Source organism: Molothrus aeneus, chromosome 11 (assembly GCF_037042795.1).
Source record: "Molothrus aeneus isolate 106 chromosome 11, BPBGC_Maene_1.0, whole genome shotgun sequence".
Taxonomy (NCBI): Eukaryota; Metazoa; Chordata; class Aves; order Passeriformes; family Icteridae; genus Molothrus; species Molothrus aeneus.
The window spans coordinates 19,821,255-19,839,556 of record NC_089656.1 but is presented as its reverse complement, the minus strand read 5'-3'; the positions used below and the strand labels follow the sequence as shown (position 1 = coordinate 19,839,556).

The 18,302-nt window shown below is 56.9% G+C and overlaps 1 protein-coding gene across 1 annotated transcript in view; it reads right to left on the bottom strand.

Annotated features, from left to right (window-relative positions):
- Nucleotides 1–17,460, bottom strand: part of ZFPM1 (zinc finger protein, FOG family member 1) — a 34,753-nt gene extending 17,293 nt beyond the window's left edge. Inside the window, exons 1-2 of the mRNA XM_066557461.1 lie at nucleotides 17,382–17,460; nucleotides 2,083–2,214 (exon numbers count right to left, since the gene is read on the bottom strand). Of these exons, the coding sequence (XP_066413558.1) occupies nucleotides 2,083–2,214; nucleotides 17,382–17,421 (172 nt within the window). The 5' untranslated portion in view covers nucleotides 17,422–17,460. The remainder of the gene's footprint in view (nucleotides 1–2,082; nucleotides 2,215–17,381) is intronic.
- Between the last annotated feature and the right edge of the window lie 842 nt (nucleotides 17,461–18,302).

The following is an 18,302-nucleotide window of genomic DNA, read 5'->3' as shown; positions in this document are numbered from 1 at the left end:
TGCCACGCCACGCCAGCGGGCCGAGCCCCGCTCCCCTCACGGCTCTATTTGTGGCGTATTCATAGCAACTTGATAACAATTATTTTCTCCATTAACTGCTGCTGGAGATGGGCTGATAAAGGCAATCTGCATATGACAGTGTGGCAGATTAGTGCCCAAAGTACATGTTTGCCTTGGCGTCCTGGGCGGATCGAGCAGCGGAGCCCAATCGATCGGCGCCACCGCGGCCGCCCAGGGGTGACGTCACCACCACTGCAGATTATTAATACAGGTGATAAGCGCCATGATTAACATCAAATAAATCAATCACCGGGTATAAAAGTCCTATTATTTTTGGCTATAAATCAAAGTGCCTGGCATATCGATTTTTATCCATCGTGCTGAAAGCTTTAGTGGCCGTTATTGCTGCTGGGCCTTATCTCTGCTATCACCTCTTTATCGAGGCAGGCCAGTGCCAGGTGCAGCTCCGCGCCCCGGCTCCGGCTCCTCGCCCCCAGCCCGGCTCCCCCATCAGATAAGGGCCCTGATTCCCTCCACCACCGAGCAAAGTTTGCCTGGGAGACCTCCCTGACTCAGATACCGGGGTCCCTTCCCTGCTCCAGTTATCAGGTCCCCTCCCTGTTCCAATTATCAGGCTCCCTGCCCTGCTTTGCTGTACGATCCTTTCCTGCTCTGGCTGTTGGGGTCCTTTTGCTGAAATCGGGGTCTCTCCTTGCTCCAACTAGGATCAACTCCTTGCCCCAGCTTTAGGGTCCCTGGCCTGCCCCAAATACTCGGGGTCCCCTCCCTGCCCCAGCTACTGAGGCCCCTTCCTTGCCCTTCATTCTTGGGGTCCCTTCCCTGCCTTGTGATTTCCCCCTACCTCATCCTGTTGGGGCTATCAGGGTCCCTAAATGTTGGTGTCCCTGTCTGTCCCAGCTATTCGTGTCCCTTCCCTACTCCACTCTCAGGATCCCTCCCTGTCCCAGCTCTCAGGATCCCTTCCCTATCCCAGCTGTCGGGGTCCTTCCCTGCCCCAGCTGTGTGGATCCCTGGTGCACCGTGGCCTGGCTGCCCTGGATCCCTGGTGCACCATGGCCTGGCTGCCCTGGTTTGGGGTACATTTCTCCCCAGATGCAGCTGGAGGCAGTGGGGTTTGCTGGGAGCTCGCTGAGCTGGCGCAGCCTTGCCCCGGCGCGGTTATCTCAAAGGGCACTGCAAACATTAACTGATTGGGATTTGCCCCCACCTCCACAGGAAGGAACTCAAAGGATATCTGGGACTGTTTCAGCCCGGCCCTGAGTCGCAGCCACCTTTGGGGCGCGGCACAGCAGGCTCCAGCCTGGCGGCTGCGTGGGCAGCACGGTGCCACCAACGGCCCCGTGCCCCCAGCCCACCTGTGGCACGGCCACCTGTGGCCTCTGGGGCTGCTTGGCACCCTGGGGGAGTCACTTGGTTCACCAAGGGATGTGATTTTGCCCCCCTGAGCGGGGGAATTTTGCACCCCAAGGGACGTGACTTTCATCATGGGTGCGGAGAGGAACTTTGTACGGCAAAGGATGTGACTTTGCACCCCGAGAGGTCACTCTGCATCCCTGGGGTGGGACACTTTGCACCCTAAGGGAACGTGACTTTGCACCCCAAGCTAGGGGGAAGGATCATTCTGTACCTAAGGGGTCACTTTATATCCCAAAGGTCACTTAACATCCCTGTGAAAGGTCACTTTAAACCCTGACTATGAGACTCCACATTCCAAGGGGGTCACCTCATATGCTAAAGACTTTGCAACCTGGGCTGTCCCCAGGGTCCCAGAGGGATGGAACCCCCAGGGACAGGGGGCTGTCCCCAGGGTGCCCAGAGAGATGGAACCCTGCAGGAACACGGGGCTGTCCCCAGGGTCCCAGAGGGATGGAACCCGCCAAGGGACACAGCGCTGTCCCCAGGGTCCCAGAGGGATGGAACCCCCAGGGACAGGGGACTGTCACTGGCCCACCAGCCCCGAGGAATGGCCAGGCTGCTTCCTGAGCTAACACCGTGCAGGTTGCTCTGGTGGCAGGGCCTGTCCCCGTGGGGAGGGGACAGCAGGGACAGCCCAGGGCTCACCTTCACTGCCGGGGGGGCTGCAGGTGTCGCGCTCGGCGGAGCCCTCGCAGTCCGAGGTGGCCCCGTCCCTCTCCGAGGGGCTCTTGTCCCCCACCGGGGCATCCTCGCCTTCCTCCATCGCTGCCAGGGACCCTGTGGGAGCAAGGACAGCGTGGTGAGGAGGGCACAGCCACGGGGAAAAGATGCCAGGGGGTTTTCCCAGCTGGGAAATCAGGATGCTGGGAGGAGATGCCCCACAGGGAAGGAAGGGAAAGCCCTGCCCGGCCATTCCTGCAGTGCAGCATCTCCCTGGGGTGCTGTCCCCTTGCAGAGGTGGCCATGTCTTGCTCCAGGTGTCCCCTCCCTGGGGCACCGTGGGGAATCAGCCTGGCAGCAAGAGTGGCCCTGTGCACACAGATGTGGCATCACCTGTCCCCAAAAGAAACCCCAGAAATGGTCCCCACCACCCCTTACCCAACGGGGGACACCGACCCGCGGGGATGGCACTGCAGGGGGGACGTGGGGACAAACAGGGTGCACACAGGGGACACCCCTCAGCTCTGCCATCTGTTTCCATGGCAACGCAGCCACATCCCCAGCCAGGCAGGGCCCAGCCCTGGTGGCACACATGGCACACATGGCTGGCACCGCACGACGCCGCAGGACCGGGGACCACGGGGGGATCGGAGCGGGGCCAGCCCGTCTGCAGACCTCAGCTGCTCGCCGTGACTCCAGGCATGTATATTTACAGCAGCAGAACAAAGAGCCCATAATCTATACAAAGCACACAACAATGAGCGTGAATAAAGAGGCTGCCGGAGAAGGGAAGGCAATTTATTCTAATTCTGCTAATTTCAGTTCCAGCACAATTAAAAAGGCTCTGATAATATTCAGAAACAATCGCCAGCTAACAAATCGTTTCTCCCGCTGTAAATGAAACATTGTTAGGCTAATTTCTTCCTTCACGCCTTCACGGCTCTTGGGCTTCTGATAAAGTTAACCCGACGCTCGCCTGCGCCGGGGTTTGGCACCTCCAGCCTGCCCAGGGAGGGCTGGATGGGGCTGGGAAGGGATGGGTGGGACCAGGAGGGCACCTGGCACCCACCCAAGGGTGCTGAGACCTGGGAAAAGCAGGAAGCAGGAGGAGGATGGGGATGGCTTTGGGTACCACGGCATCGTGGCCTACAGGGATGATGGGCAGCCAACAGCATTCCATGGATGCGTCCCATATCCCACCCCAAAACAGCCATCCCCAGCCAGGAGGGAAATGGGGATGCCCCATATAAATCCAACTTTGAGTGCTGTGGAGTCACCAAGTTCCTACAGGGATGGTGGGTGGCCACCAGCATCCCAGCACCACATCACTGGGGTCCCTGGATCCACTCTGGGATGACCCACATCCCACCCTGAAATCTCCATCCCCAATCAGGAAGGAGATGGGGAGGCTCCACCTAAATCCAGCTGGGGTTTGGTGGCACCCAGTACCTACAGGGATGATGGGGAACCAACAATCCCAGAATCTTGTCACTGAGATCCCTGGATGCATCCTGGGACCACCCACATCCCACCCCAAAACACCAAGGCCCAGCCACGAGGAAGATGAGGCTGCTCCATATAAATCCAATGTGCCAAACCTGGTATGGGGACGATTGGCGGCCAACAGCATCCTGGAATCATCTCACACAGCCCCTGAATGCATCCCACATCCCACCCCAAAGCACTCCCAAGGGAAATGGGGATGAATAAATAGATCAATATAAATAAAAATAAAAAAATAAGATAAATCTAACCCTGTAAAAGTAGGGGTTTGGGGACCACAGTGTCACCAGAGTCCACGTGGAGGTTGGGTGGCCAACAGCATCCCAGAATGGTGTCCCTGGCTGCATCCCAACCCCACTGCAGCACCCACCAACCCCCAGGGATGCGCTGCCAGTGCTCCCAGCTGTGTGGGTTAAACCAATCACTGGGGGAAAAAAAAAAAAAATCAAAAAAAGGGGAAAAAAGGGAAAAAAAAGAGCGAGTGAGGGAGAGGGAGCAGGAGCAGGAGCGGAGGGAGCGTCACTTGCCCGGGATTGCTGGGAGCCCTGCACAGTTATCACCGCACACAGCCTCCCTCGGCTGGCCTGATCTGTCTATTCTTCATTAAGCAAATACGCTGAAATGGAAATGAAAACATAATAGCTATTTGATTCTCGGCGAGATATTTTGCATATTGGTTCAGTGCTGATAGTGGAATTTCATCAACTCCCTTTTTTCATGCTTTAAAACTGAATTACTGAGGCTGGTTTTACAGAGAGGGGAAGAGCCAAAAAACGCTCCCTTCCAAGATACTCCGCTTCAACGATTAACTCTTCTCCCTCCCTCCTTTTTTTTATTGATAACGAGCAAGGATTTTTTTTTTTCCCCTTATTTTTCTTCTTTTTTCCCCTCAAAAAATAATATTAAAAAAAAAAAAAGACAGTGGCTGTACAAACTTGCAGGGAGCTGAGGAGCTGTGCCCGTGTCAGCAGGGCTGGGCCGAGGGTCGGCATTCCCAGGGAAACCCGGCGTTATCCAGGTAATGATTTGATCACTGCACTCCAATTAAGGCTCTCCCAGAGCAGGAACAATAAAGCTTTTCTTGATTCTTTGTGCTTAGCTGGTAAATTAAATAAAAGGCAAAAGAATATAGGGAATCAAGGAGGATGGGGGGGAACTTTTCCAGGCTGCCAAGAGCGAGACCCTGGGTGCTCGGAGAGCCGGCACGGAGACAAGAGCAAAGTGATAAGGGGCCTTGATAACAGATAGAAAATAGCAACAGCCACAGACTTTCCCACCGGCTCTGGAGCAGGGAGGAGGAGGAGGAGGAAGAGGAGGAGGAGGAGTTCCCATGGTGGAAAGCAGGTCCTGGATTGGGAACACGTGCAGGCTGGTGGCAACCTGCCTTCGCTGGCTGGCGCTCAGTGCTGCTGTCAGGTCCAAGTGTTTATTTTTAAATACGAATTTAAATAAAATTTCCCATCCGACTCCTTTCCAATTCCCATCTCTGGAAGTGTTCAAGGCCAGGTTGGATGGGGCTGGGAGCAACCTGGGCTAAATGGAATGTGTCCCCGCCCGTGGAGGGGGAGGAAGGAGCTGAGCTTTAAGGTCCTTCCAACCCAAACCTTTCTGGGAATCCACAATCCTTATTTCTAAAAATAAAAATTCCTCCAAGTCCCATCGGGCAGGGGATGAGTCCAAGGAAGGCTCTGGGAGTCAGGGAATGAGAGACAGAGCCTGGACCCGGGTGAACTCACATCCCAAACCTTCTCTCCAGGCACCTCAAAGCTCAGCCTTAGCTCTGATGGGGACAGTGGGGACATCGCAGCTGTGCCAGGGCATCCTGAGGGACATTGCAGCTCCACCAGGCAGGCAGCATAATGGAGGATCCCTTCTCCATCCTTCCAGCTCCTTCTCATCCCTGCACTGGCACCATCCTCTTCCAATTACAAACCCACAATAAATAATAATAATAATAATAATAATAATAATAATAATAATAATAATAATAATAATAATAATAATAATAATGAATACCAACCCAAAAGCAGGTGGGCAAGGCTCCAAACCAGGTTTTGGGATGCACAAAGCATCACCAGGATACTCATCCATCACCTCATGCTGGAAATGTGAGAATTCCACTCAGCCATTGCTTCCTCTCTGCCCCTAAATCACCTCTTTTCCCCCTAAATTATGGAGCCAAGAGCAAAGTGCTGCAGGCACAGGGCAGAGTTCCTCAGGGAAAGATGCTCCTGGAGCCAGTCCCAGCTGCTCCTTGAGCAAAGGCAGCCCTGGTGGTTTGGTGGGACCTGGAGCATCCCGGGATTCCCCAGGGTCTGGTGGCAGGGCTGTGCCAGAAACACCCAGAGAACAACCCGGGCTGCAAATCCCGGTATCTGATGGGCCACCCGCCCGCTCTTCTCACCCAATTCCTCCCTGGGCCCTGCCGATGTTTGTTTTACCAACGACCTCGGCTGCTCCCCGCTTCCCTGCGGGCCGGGAATGCCGGGCCGGGACAAAGGAGCCGGTGCTGCTCCACGGGAGCTCTCCCCCCAGTGATGCTGCACTGAATTCCGAGAGTCTGGGCTCTGTTTGGGAGGAAAAGGGGTTTTTGGAGCACAAATCAGCCCTCTCATCCCCCCCTATCAGGCTGGCTGCAGCATCCCAGGCCAGGCTGCTCCCATGGGTATCTCCCATGAAAGATCAGCCCCGTGCACGGAGCTGATAGAGGCTGGGGCCGGCCCCAGGGGGCTTTATCTCAAATTGGGGGCCCTTCTCCATCACCTCCAGATAAAACTCACCCTGACCCTGCCCGTGGTGCCCTGGGGGAAAAGGACAAGGCAAAAAGAGTATGGTTGGAGAATTGGAAGGTGTAGGGAGGGTTTATAATGTATTGATCATGATTAGGTATTCAATTATTACTGGTTTATCCAGGAGGCGGTAGGGATGCTGGGATTGCTGATGGGGGATATTTATAATCATTTACAAATTAATTTTATAGACCTATTACGTTTTTGTATTTAGGCCTAATTTATCCCAGAGGGGAATAGGGGACAGAGGAGCTGGGTGATGCTGTAATTCTTGATGGGAAGATGCTCCAACAGCTCATGAGGGGTTTTATAATGATTAATATTATTACATTGATAATCTATTAGGCCTAATTTATACCAGGAAGAGGAACAAAGGGTGGTGGGGGAATAGAGATGGTGGGGCATGGAAGGGGTGGGTGATGCTGGTGGGACAGTATTTACAATAATTGTTAAATTTATAATAATTGTTAAATTTGTAATAATGATTACATCTGTAATAATGATTACATCTGTAATAATGATTACATTTGTAAATTTATAATAATGATTACATTATAAATTTATAAATAAATGATTCCATTTTTAAATTATCACATTTATAATATACTTAGGCCTAATTTTTCCAGGAGGGGAACGAAGGACAGGGTGGGAATGGAGGTGTTGGGAAGGCTGGGATGGGATTCCTCAGGATGGGATGGGATGCTCCAGTCACTGCTGGGGAGCTGCTCTGTCCCAACCACCACAGGTCTGGTGGAAGGTCCCTGCCCTAGAACCGGATGAGCTTCAAGTTCCTTCCCAACCCAAACCATTCCAGGGCGAAATCCAGAACGCCCCCCATGGGACGGAGCCCCCAGAGCATCCCTCGGTGCTGCGCTGCCCCAGGGGAGCCCCCCAGGGAAGAGCAGGAGCGGGGAGAGGCCGAGCCTGAGAAAAAGCAGCGCTGCTGATAGGGGAGGGATTGGTTTCAGCTGGAGCTGCTCACGCTGCCAAGCCCAGGCGGGATCGCGGCGGGTGCAGTTACTGAACATTCATCACTGCCTGAACTCTGTAACTTTATCAGCAGCGAGCGGCGCCAGCGCCGGCCCCGCCAGCCCCGGCTCCGATGGGCCGATAAAGCACCGAGAGATTCCGGGAGATTGGGGCGCTCCGGGGGCCGCCATTCCCAACGGGAACGGCCAGCGCATCCACCGCGCGCCAGGCAGGGGAGGGAGCCGGGGAACAGATCCGGGGACAATGACAATGGAGTGACTTTAGGTTTCAGATGGGGTCGATAAGGCCCTGATAGATTCGGAGAGAGGAGAGAGCGGAATGGAGCCGTGCCGGGCGCGGAGGATGGATGGGGATGCTCCGGGAGAAGGGATGCGCTGAACGTGGCCTGGAGAGCGCGCGGAGCCACCAGAGGCTGCTCAGAGCACAGCGGGGAAACTGAGGCAGCTGATGAGACTGGGAGAGAAGGACCAGTCCCTCCTGGAGCTGTCTCCATCCAAAGCCCATCCAAGAGCAGTGGGAGGTGTTTGTCCCCATGGTGATACAGGATGTGGGCACTTCGGGAGCACCTGGAGGCGCAACGAGATGGGAAAGAAATTCCATCCAGGAAGATCAGGCTCCAAGCACACCAGCCCTGCTCCCTGCCAGAGGGTGGAACTGGGGGAAAAGCCCTCAATTTGGATACTTCTCCCACCTGGAATAAAGGCATTCCGGGCGGGGGGTGGGGATGCTCAGGCAGCACTTGAGCACATCAATACCAGGTGACAGCGAGGACAGAGGTCAAGCTCTGGGCTAATCCAGCGACAAATTACCCTGAGATGCCGAGCTGGAGCCATCCCCCTTCCTGTGGGAGGCGGCTCCAGGTCCTGCCAGGTCCATCCCGCTTCCAAAAGTGATGGAAAGGGAACAGGGATGGTTTTCAGTGTCCACCCCAAGGCTTTCAGTCTGTGACAGCCCTGGGTGACAACAAGGCCCGAGGGATGGGGACAAGAGGACCTCAGCAAAGATGCTCTGGCTGGGATGTCCCTGCTGCTCCCAGTCCCACAGGATGCCCGATCCCAGCTCCCAGAGCCATCCTGGAGCACTCCAGGGCAACCAGCAGGAACCGGGGGGGCTCCAGGGGCAGGGAAGGACCCTCGGAGGGCACAGCCAGGTTGGGTGGCCCAGCTGAGAGCAGCTGGCACCAAACCTGGCACACGGATATCCCTGGGACAGCGCTGCTCCCAAAATCCTTCCCAGCACCCCAGCCCTCCTCTTCCTCCAACTCCAGGCCCTTCTCCTGCCCGGCTCTGTGGACACCGAGTTCTCTCCGAGCAAACGTGCCTGTGCTGCCTCTCTCTCTCTTTCTTTTTTCTAATTTTTTTTTTTTTCCTGTTCTTGGCATTTTGGTGGAGCGAGATAAGAGCGAAAAACAACAGAGCTGCCCGGAGAGTGAAAAAGGGAGATAGATAACGCAGATACCGACTCCTACACAAAACAGTCCTGGCTTTATCTCTGCTTTTTATCACAGTTCCCCTAAAAAAAATAAAGAGAGCAGCCCAACTGGAATGGGGCAGCACATTAAAAAATGAACTTTATACTGTTTGCTCTTTAGTTTTATGTTTAGATGAAACAAACTCAGAGGCTCGTGGTCAATACCTTCTCCAATCTAAGGAGTCTGGAAGCTCTGCTTGCTCCAGTGGGGATGAGTGAGGAAAGCCAAGGAGTTGAGTATGGATGGGGCAGAGGGATGAGGCTGCTCCGAAGTATCCAGGGCAGCATCCTGCAGCAGCAGCAGCAGGGAGGTGGATACAGAAATGGAGATGCTCCCCGAGCATCCCTGGCGCTGCCAGCTTGGGGACAGATCCCACCTGAGATGGCCCAGCCACCACCAGGATCCCGGCCATGTGGCACAGCTGGCAAAGCCCTGCCCGTGCTAGGAGCAGATCCCTGGGTGCAGGAACAGCATCTCCATCCCAGCACAGGGCTGCCCTACACCCCACCCACGAGGCTCCCAAAAATCCTTATTGCCCCCATTCCTGAGGGCACCTCACAGGGCTCTGCCTTCCAGCTGGGAAGGGCGTTTTGGAGCAGCAAAATCCCAACTCCCAGGGCACGGCCAGAAAGAGGGAAGGAAGGAAAAAAAAAATAAAATAAAAATGGACTGGAGGTTTTTCCCTCCCCTCGCACTCCCTTCCCTACCTTCTTTTTGAAAAACATAATTTATCTGTGTATTATCAAGAAATCCAGACACTTTAATCAGTGAGCTATGAAGTCAGTATTTCCATTCTTATCTAGCGGAGGAGTGGAAATGGAGAGCAGATAGGCAGCTCCGAGCCCGGCCGTGGTGGGGAATGTTAATGGGAGGAGCGGCGGAGCCATTGGCTACCGAGCTGCCGCTATCGCTGCCATTATCGCGCCCTTATCGCCGCAACCATCGCAGCGCAGTAATGGGGCCAGTTCAACTTTCCGCATTATCATAGGAGCTGCGAGTAGCATGAGAGGCCTCGGCTGGGAGACGGAGGAGAGAGAGAGAGAGCGGCCAAACTTCCCGGCGGAGCAGGGAGGGGAGGGAAGAGCGGCTTTTCCTCCCCGCCGTGCCCTGCCGGGCTGGGGATGCTCTGCCTGCTGCTCCCGGTCTCACATTCCCAAAGCTCTGGAGGAACATCTGCAAAGCCCCGGGGACTGACTCCTCCAACATCACAAAGCTCTGGGTATCAACCCTAAGGCACATCCTCAAACCCCAGGCACTGACCCAGAGAAGTATCCCCAAAACCACAGGCACCAATCTCATCAAGCATCCCAAAACCCTGGGTATCAACCCTAAGGCACATCCTCAAACCCCAGGCACTGACCCAGAGAAGTATCCCCAAAACCACAGGCACCAATCTCATCAAGCATCCCAAAACCCTGGGTATCAACCCTAAGGCACATCCTCAAACCCCAGGCACTGACCCAGAGAAGTATCCCCAAAACCGCAGGCACCAATCTCATCAAGCATCCCAAAACCCTGGGTACCATCCCAAGGCACATCCTCAAACCCCAGGCACTGACCCAGAGAAGTATCCCCAAAACCACAGGCACCAATCTCATCAAGCATCAAGTTGTTTTTCACTCTTATCTCGCTCCACCCAAAATGCTGGGTACCATCCCAAGGCACATTCCCGAAGCTACAGGGACTGACCCTGCTGAGCATCCCCCCAAAGGCTCAGGCACAGCCTTAAGGTGCAGCCCCAAACTCCTTCAAGCATCCATAAATTCCTGGGCACTCAGCCCAAGGCACATCCTTAAAGCCCCAGGCACTGAATCTGTGGGGAATTCCCAAAGTCCAGGGTGCCAAATATTCCCAAAATCCTGGGCACCGACCCCAAAGCCTATCCCTAAAGCAAGGGGTACTGACCCCATCAAACATCCCCAAACCCTGGGTTTGCTTTCCCAAAACTGCAGGCACCGTTCCTAAATATTCCCAAAGCTCCAGGCACTGACCCCATTGAACATCCCAAAAGCCTCCAGGCACTGACCCCACCAAGCATTTCCACAAATCCTAAATGCTGCCAAAGCTCCAGGCACTAACCCCGTTGAACATCCCAAAAATCTCCAGGCACTGACCCCACCAAGCAGCCCCAAAAATGCAGGGACCCATCCTAAATACTACCAAAGCTCCAGGCACTGACCCCACTAAACATCCCAAAACCCCATGCACTGACCCCAAAATCTTCCAGCCATGACCTTACTGAGCACTCCCAAAGCTCTGGGACCCCGACCCCACCGAGCATCCCCAAGCCCTGGCACTGACAGGGAGGCACATCCCCAAATCCTGGGGTCAGGCTCCCAGCTGGCCAAGGCCGAGGGAAAACAATGGATCCACATTTCATCAGATGGACAAACCCGAGGAGCACATTTCCTCCACGCGCTATCGAAGGGGAGATGTCAAGAAAATATGTTGATGTGAGAAAGAGGAGATAAAGAATTATTTTGGAGGAAAAAAGCCGTGGAAGGCTCTTATCTGGAGTGACTCATAGGCACACACTCCTTAACCCCACTGCAGCCCAAGGTCAGCAGTTGCATTCCTTTCGGCATTTCAGCCCTTCCAAAAAAACATGTTGCTGCAGGAACAATGTGGAGCCTTTACCGGGCAGCCATCGGAAGAGGGAACTGTATTACCCCGAAACACTTGAACTTTCCTGATAAAGGGAGCAGCAGGACACAGCCTGGCCAAGCTGGAGCGGCCAAAAGCCCTGAGTCAGGCAGCAAAAGCAGTCATGGGATGTGGTGCAGAAAAAAAAGGGAGATATTGGCCTGCTGCTCCCATTCCTGCTCTTCTCCAAAGTGGGGGAGCTGATTTCTTGGCCCCACGGGAAGAAAAATCCACGTCCTCAGCAGGAAGCAGAGGTGGAGTGTGGTGCAGGGCTGGCACAGAGGCCTTTTCCAATTCATCTTCTCCACTGCTGAATTCCAAGGAGCTCCAGGTTCCTCGCTCCTGCCGGGTGCTCACATCCCTCTCCCCAGGCAGCATCAGCTCTCAGCCTTGGCTGTGCCCCTGTGGAAGCCCTGGGCTGGTTTTCCCTCCACAGCAACGTCCCATCCAGTGTTTTCCAAGGCGGATCATGGGTTTTTTTTGCAGCAGGACGGATGGAAAACATCCTCAAAACATCCTCTTCCTTCGGCCAGCACGGCTGCGTTTGACCCCAAATCCACCAGCACCACGCAGGGCCCAGCAGCTGCATCCCCAGCCCTGCTGCTCCCACTTTGGACAGCGTTGTCCTTTCCTTTCCCAGGGATGTGGGTGTCCCCTCAGGGCTGGGAATGTCCCATGGCATGGAGATTCTTGTCCCAGGGTGGATGTGGACAGGGTAATGCCGCCTTTGGGGTGATGCCCCTCTCCAGGAACCTGGGATCACCCGTGCCGTGGCGCTGCCTCCTTGCACAATTCCTGCAACACCCGTGGGGAAAGGATTGCTTTCCTCCCCAGTGCTGATTGCTGAGCTGGCCACATCACAACTTGGCCAAAGGGGAAGCTGCAGCTTGCTAGGTGGCCTCGTGATTCACCGTGGAAAATAAGACCTTGCCCAACCTCACCATTGGGATCCCGAGGTGTAAATCCCGGCTGGAGGTGGCTTCCCCAGGCTGCCAGGGACAGTCCATTGCTGTGGCTCTGTGCCCATGCTGGGGATGGTGTGGGGGTGTCCCCTGGGGGCTCAGGAGGTGGAAGAGCTGCAGCAGACACAAAACCAACCCAGCCCCAGCGCCCACGGCCCTGGAAGGAGCTGCTGGCAGAGCCTCCCTCACCTCCCTCGCTGGGCCCTCGGCAGAACTGGTTTGGCCATGGCCAGCCTGGATCCAGCCCTGGCTCCCTCAGCATCCCCCTCATCCTCCTCTCCTGGGGGTGGCCAGGAGGAGCCATCCTGGGATGCACCCCTAGCACAGCCCCAAAAGGGCTCACGGGGTTCCCTGGCATTGAGGGATGCAGTGTGCCACGGCTGGCAGGGCACGGGGTGGTGGCACTGGCCAGCAGCGCCATTCCTCCATTATCCATGGTGAATGCATTTCCTGCTCCCAGCTGTCCCCTTGGCCACCAGCTGCCAACCTCCTCCTGCAGCTGGGGCCTGCAGGGATGCTCACACCTGGCTGTGCAAGAGGAGGGAAACTTCTTCCAGCATCACCCGAGGCTGGGGCAGACCCTCCACTGGGCAGGAATGTGGGAAACACCTGGGGATGGCTGGGAGAACTCCCCAGGGTGGGCTCTGCTGGGTGCATCCCACCAGTACCACACTGATCCACTGATATTCCACCAGTATCCCACTGATATTCCACCAGTATCCCACTGATACCCCACGGGTCACTCCTCTATCCCACCCATGGGGACCACGATGCCCCCCAGCCCTGGCAGCCCCCAGTGTCACCCAGGGCACATCCCAAGGGGCCCGTGACAGCCGGGCTGGGCAGAGCCACTGCGGGGGCAGCGGTGCCACGGGGCTCTGCCACCCTCGCCCTGCCAGCTGCTCGGTGCCACCGCGCCAGGGCTGGCAAAAGCCCCGGGGTGTTTGCACAAGAGAGGAGGGGCTGGCAGGCAGGCAGGCAGCGCCCGTGGGTGTCACAGACATGTGGGACACGGGGATGCCACCTTGGGGATGCCACCAGCGGGGTACAGGGGGGCTGAGGGAGCTCTGGGATGTGCAGAGGATTCCGGTGTTGGGAGCGGAGCTGGGAGGCCCTGTTGGCACCCGGCTCATCCCGGGAGCAAACCCAACCCACCCCATGGAGCACCCCAGGGTAGCGCCTCCCCAAACACCCCCACCCCGGAGGTGCGGATGGGGAAACTGAGGCACGGAGGTGGCGGGGATGGAAAAGTGCAGCTGCATCAGAGCGCAGAGGGGAAAACAGGCCAAAAAAAAAAAAAAAAATAAAGGCAACAAGCAGAGGAGGTTGAAACAGAGTCACCTGAAAGGGAAGGACTCAGGAGGGAGGGAAGGCAGCGGGAAGGAGCAGGCAGGAGGCGTGCCGGGAGCATCCCACGCCACCGGCTCACCACGCCGCCGCTAAAAATAGACGCTGGGCTGGCCACTGTCATCTTTAAAAGAAACGCGATTTTCCAGGCTCCCGGGAGGGAAGGACGGCTCTCCCACGGCCACCCCGTGCCCGGCTCCCCCGTCCCCTTCCCGGCATCGCCGCCGAGCCCACGCGGGACCGGGGAGCAGCCGAGCGTGCAGGAGGAAAGGAAAAAAATAAAACCAAATAAAACCACCCGAGCCCAGCACAGCCCATCGAGAGACGGCGGCTTTAACAGCGCAGATCGCACTCCTTATCTGACACCATCTATTAGCAATTAAAGAAAATCCACATGCAAAAATATGACGGTGTTTTCACCCCCCCCCCACCCCAGCCCGGGCGTTCGCTCGGCGGTGCAGAATGGGAGATAATGATCAAAAAAAAGTCAAAGCTCTCATCAAACTAATGCAACATCTGCAGCCGATAACAGGAGCTGGGAGAGCTCGGCTTCTCAACCCAGCTCGCTTCACAGAGCACGTGGAGGGGGGGAAAACCACCCCACCACCTTGAGAAATAAAAACACACATGCAGCTGCCCCCCATCAGATAATTAAAGTGCCCGCGTTAATCACATTTGCAGTGGAACAAATTGTTGGAGCCCTTTTGCCCCTCTTTGCTGTGTTTGTTGTTGTAGCGAATCCTGCTCCGGTCTGGTGGGGAGAGATAAGTGGTGCTTATCAGCCCTGGCAATCTCTATCAGGATGGAGATCGGGGCTTGGCGCTTATCAGGAGCTCAGATCTACTGTAGCTGAGCGCAAAATAAAAAAGGAAAAGGAAAAAAAAAACCAACCAAACACCATAAAAAAAATAATAACCACAAACAGGCCCCTGCAACTCTGACAAAACATTCGCTTCCAGCTCGCTTAGGAACAAAAAAAAAAAAAAAGAAAAAAAAAAGAAAAAAAAATTAAAAGAACAAGGGAGGGGGAGGCACATCAGCGCGATGAGATCAATCTCCCGCTTATCAGCTCCCCCATCGCAGGACCCGGCGCTGTGAAAGCACCGGCAGCTGCCAGAGCCTCGCTCATCAGCTGGGCGCCCGTGCTCCCATGTTTGAAGTTAATAAATATAACAGGCTATCTGGGTTGGAGATCAGCTCCTGCTCCCTATCAGCCCCTCACATCTATCTACCAGCAGAACAAAAGACAGACACACACACAAAAAAAAAAAAAAAAAAAAAAGAAAGAGAAAGGAAAAAAAAAAAATCAACCACCCCATAAGGCAGAAGCAGCTGCAGGGAGGTTGGTGGTACAGGCAGGGATGGAAAGAAACTGTCCTCTGCGGGCAGGAACCCCCAAAAATGAAAGGGAGAGATGCTCGGGGTGTTTTCTCTGCTATCGAAAGCCACCATCGCGATGCAATCGGCTTTCAAAGCCTCCCCACCGCTGCCGGGGGGGCTCGGAGGGAGCGGCACCCCCGGCCCCTCCATCCCCGCTCGGCTCCAGCCCGGAAAGGCACCGAGGAGAGGAAGGTTAAAGCAGCCGGTTAAATATAGTCCGGTGTCTGATCTTTGTCTTATCTCTGCTGGCGATCGCCCGCTCTCCCGGCGATCTCCCCGCGAGCCTTAATCTGCGCCTCGCATCGGGCTTCAAAAAAAAACAACAAAACCCCAACCCCACAAGAGAAGGCGAAGCCAGAGCGAGAACATCGCGTCACCCAGGAAAATAAAATCAGCAGATACCAATCTGGAGGAGGTTTTTAATGCTCCAGCCGAGATGATAAGGAGGATAGACTTTGTGGAAACAGGTCCGGTCTGTACATGAGAGGAGTCTGGTTACCGGAGCCCTGATTCATGCATACCTTCCCTGATGGAGCAGCGGCAGGGCGCTCTCGCCGCGCTCGCCGCGTCTAATGACTGTTTTCATGTTGACACATACAGGAAGGCTTCCAAGCTCTCAGCTTTTAATCACTTTTGGCCATCGCCGGCGGCCTGAGATCAGCCTCCCACTTTATCATTTCTTCACATCTCTGCAGAAAAGCAGCAGAGGAAGGAGATACGAGGAGCCGCCGCCGCCGCCCGGCCGAGCTGCCACGGCCTCGTCCTGCCCCAGTTTGCCCCGCAAAGTCCGCGCTGGTGGGCGCTGGGAGCGGGCATCCCGCAGGGGCTCCCAGCGCTACCGCTCCGAACGCTCCCGGATGAGCGAGCTGCAGTCACCCAGGCAGGGCTTTTTGCCGAAATAAAGCCGCGGAAGTTGGAGAAAGCCAAAGGAGAAAAGTATCCCGGAAAAAAAAAAGAAAAAAAAAAAAAAAAAGAAAGGAGGCAGCTGGGACTATTTTTAACTCTCCCCGGGTAAAAGTCTAGCTGAGCGTTATCACCACAGCAATCACCCCAGGCAGGGAAACAGGTAGGTGCAACTCAGCCTTGCAATTATTTCAGTAGAAAGATAAAGGTAGATTATCACATGGTGGCCAGCCTTCCCTATCCTCCCATCTCCCTCTTATCACCAGCTTCCATCGACTCGAGGGGGAAAGAAAAAAAACACACACACACACCGGAGAGGAAGGAGAAAAGCCAAGCTGAGCCCGGCACCAAAAAACTTCCAGCACTTTGCAGGATTTCTCTGCTCTGCTGGTGCATCCTCGCTGGAGCAAAACAAGAGCCCGGCCGATGGAAACTCTCGGGAACCACCATTGCCCAGGGAGGGACAGGGATGTGCCCAGGGAGGGACAGGGATATGCCCAAAGCCCCGAGGGATCCTGCGGCGCTTCCTCATGGCCACGTCCCACCTGGGCTGGGATGCGGAGCGGGACCTGGGGGCCAAGGACAGCGTGCCCGGTGGGGAGGATGGCACATGGGGACCATGGGGACGGTGGCACGGCGGGTCCAGCAGCGCCCAGGCAAATGGGGGTCCCCGTGCAGGAAGGGGAGCCCTGGCAGGGTCAGGGCGCTGTCCCCACGGTGAGGAGCCCCCGGCGGGGCTGGGGTACCCCAGGGTGGATGGGGAGCCCCTGGCAGGGTGAGCGGCCCACGGCCGGGGTGAGGAGCCCTCGGCAGGGCTGGGGTGGCCCGGCGGCCATCGGGAGCCCCGGGGGGGTTCGGGGAGCCCCCGGCCCTGGCCGCCGGCGCTGGATGGGAGGCAGGCGGGGGAGATAAGATCACAATTTCAGGCCGTCCCGACAGAGCGATGTTATCAGGACGGGACTTGCAGAACGGAATATTTTAAAGCCTTATCGGGGCCCCCATCGGGAGCCGGTACCGGAGCCACCGCGCTGGCGGGGGGGAGGCGGCGCAGGAGGGAGGGGGGAGCGGCGGGGACAGAGACCGAGGCAGGCGAGCGGTCGGTAGCGGGAACGGGCACCCACGGCGGCCGTCCCGGGGGGGTCCCGGGTGTGTCCCGAGAGTACCGGGGGGACCGGGGGAAGGGGTGCGGGAGCGCTGCCGCCGAAGGGGTGGTGCAAAAAAATAAGCCGGGAGGGGGAGTGGGTGCGGTGGGTCCAGCAGGGAACGACGGAAGGGGTGCCGGTAGCGGCGACTCACGTTTGATCTGCCGGGGGTTGCTCTGTTTCCTCCTGGACATCGCTCGGCGAGGGGCGAGCCCGGCGCCCCGGCTGGCGGCTGGGCGGGCGGCAGGTGGGTGGCGGCGGGCGGGCCCCCGGCTGCTCGCATGCCCGCCCGCCCGCCCGCGGGGCCGGGGCCGGGCCGGGGCCGGGGCCGGGCCGTGCTCGGCGGAGCGAAGCCGCCGCCGCCGCCGCCGCGGGATTTTCTCAATGGGCGCCGCGCCGGATCAAACCCGCGGAGCGCTCCGGGGGGCGGGGCCAGCGCCGCCGCCGCGGCCGCCCATAGGCCCCCGCCCCCCGCCGGCCACGCCCACCGGATGGCGCGCGCGGCAGGGCGGGGCTAACGGCAGAGGGGGCGTGGCCTCGGGGCGCGCTCCCTGCGGGGGCTCCGTGCGCGCTCCCCCCGCGGTCCCCCGAGGGTCCCAAAGGTGTCCCAGCCCCGCTCTGGGAGCCCCGTGAGGCTCCAGCCCCTGCTTTGGGTCTAGCCCCACCCCGTTAGGTCGGACCCCCCCTTTTGGGTTCCACAACCCATACCCAGCATCCCGAAATTCCCCTTTGGGGTCTTCCATCCTTCTTTGTGTTCCCCAAATTTCCCTCTGGGATCCCTTGTGACTCTCTGGAAGGTCCTACACCCACAGCAAATCCCCCTGCTGGAACCTCAGTGCCATCACTGAGTCCCAATTCACCTTTCACAGATCCTCAAAGACTCTTATGGGGCCCCCCAAACCTTCTGTGGGGTCCCCAGGGGCTCTTTTGGATCCCTTGGAACCCCTCTCATTTCCAGATGAATGGTCCAAAACCTCCCACTGTGACTTCCACGACCCTGGCTCAGGGTGGGGGACACCCCAGGACACCTGGAGGTGGTGTAGGTGTCCTGGGGTCCCCCCTTGGCATCAATCCA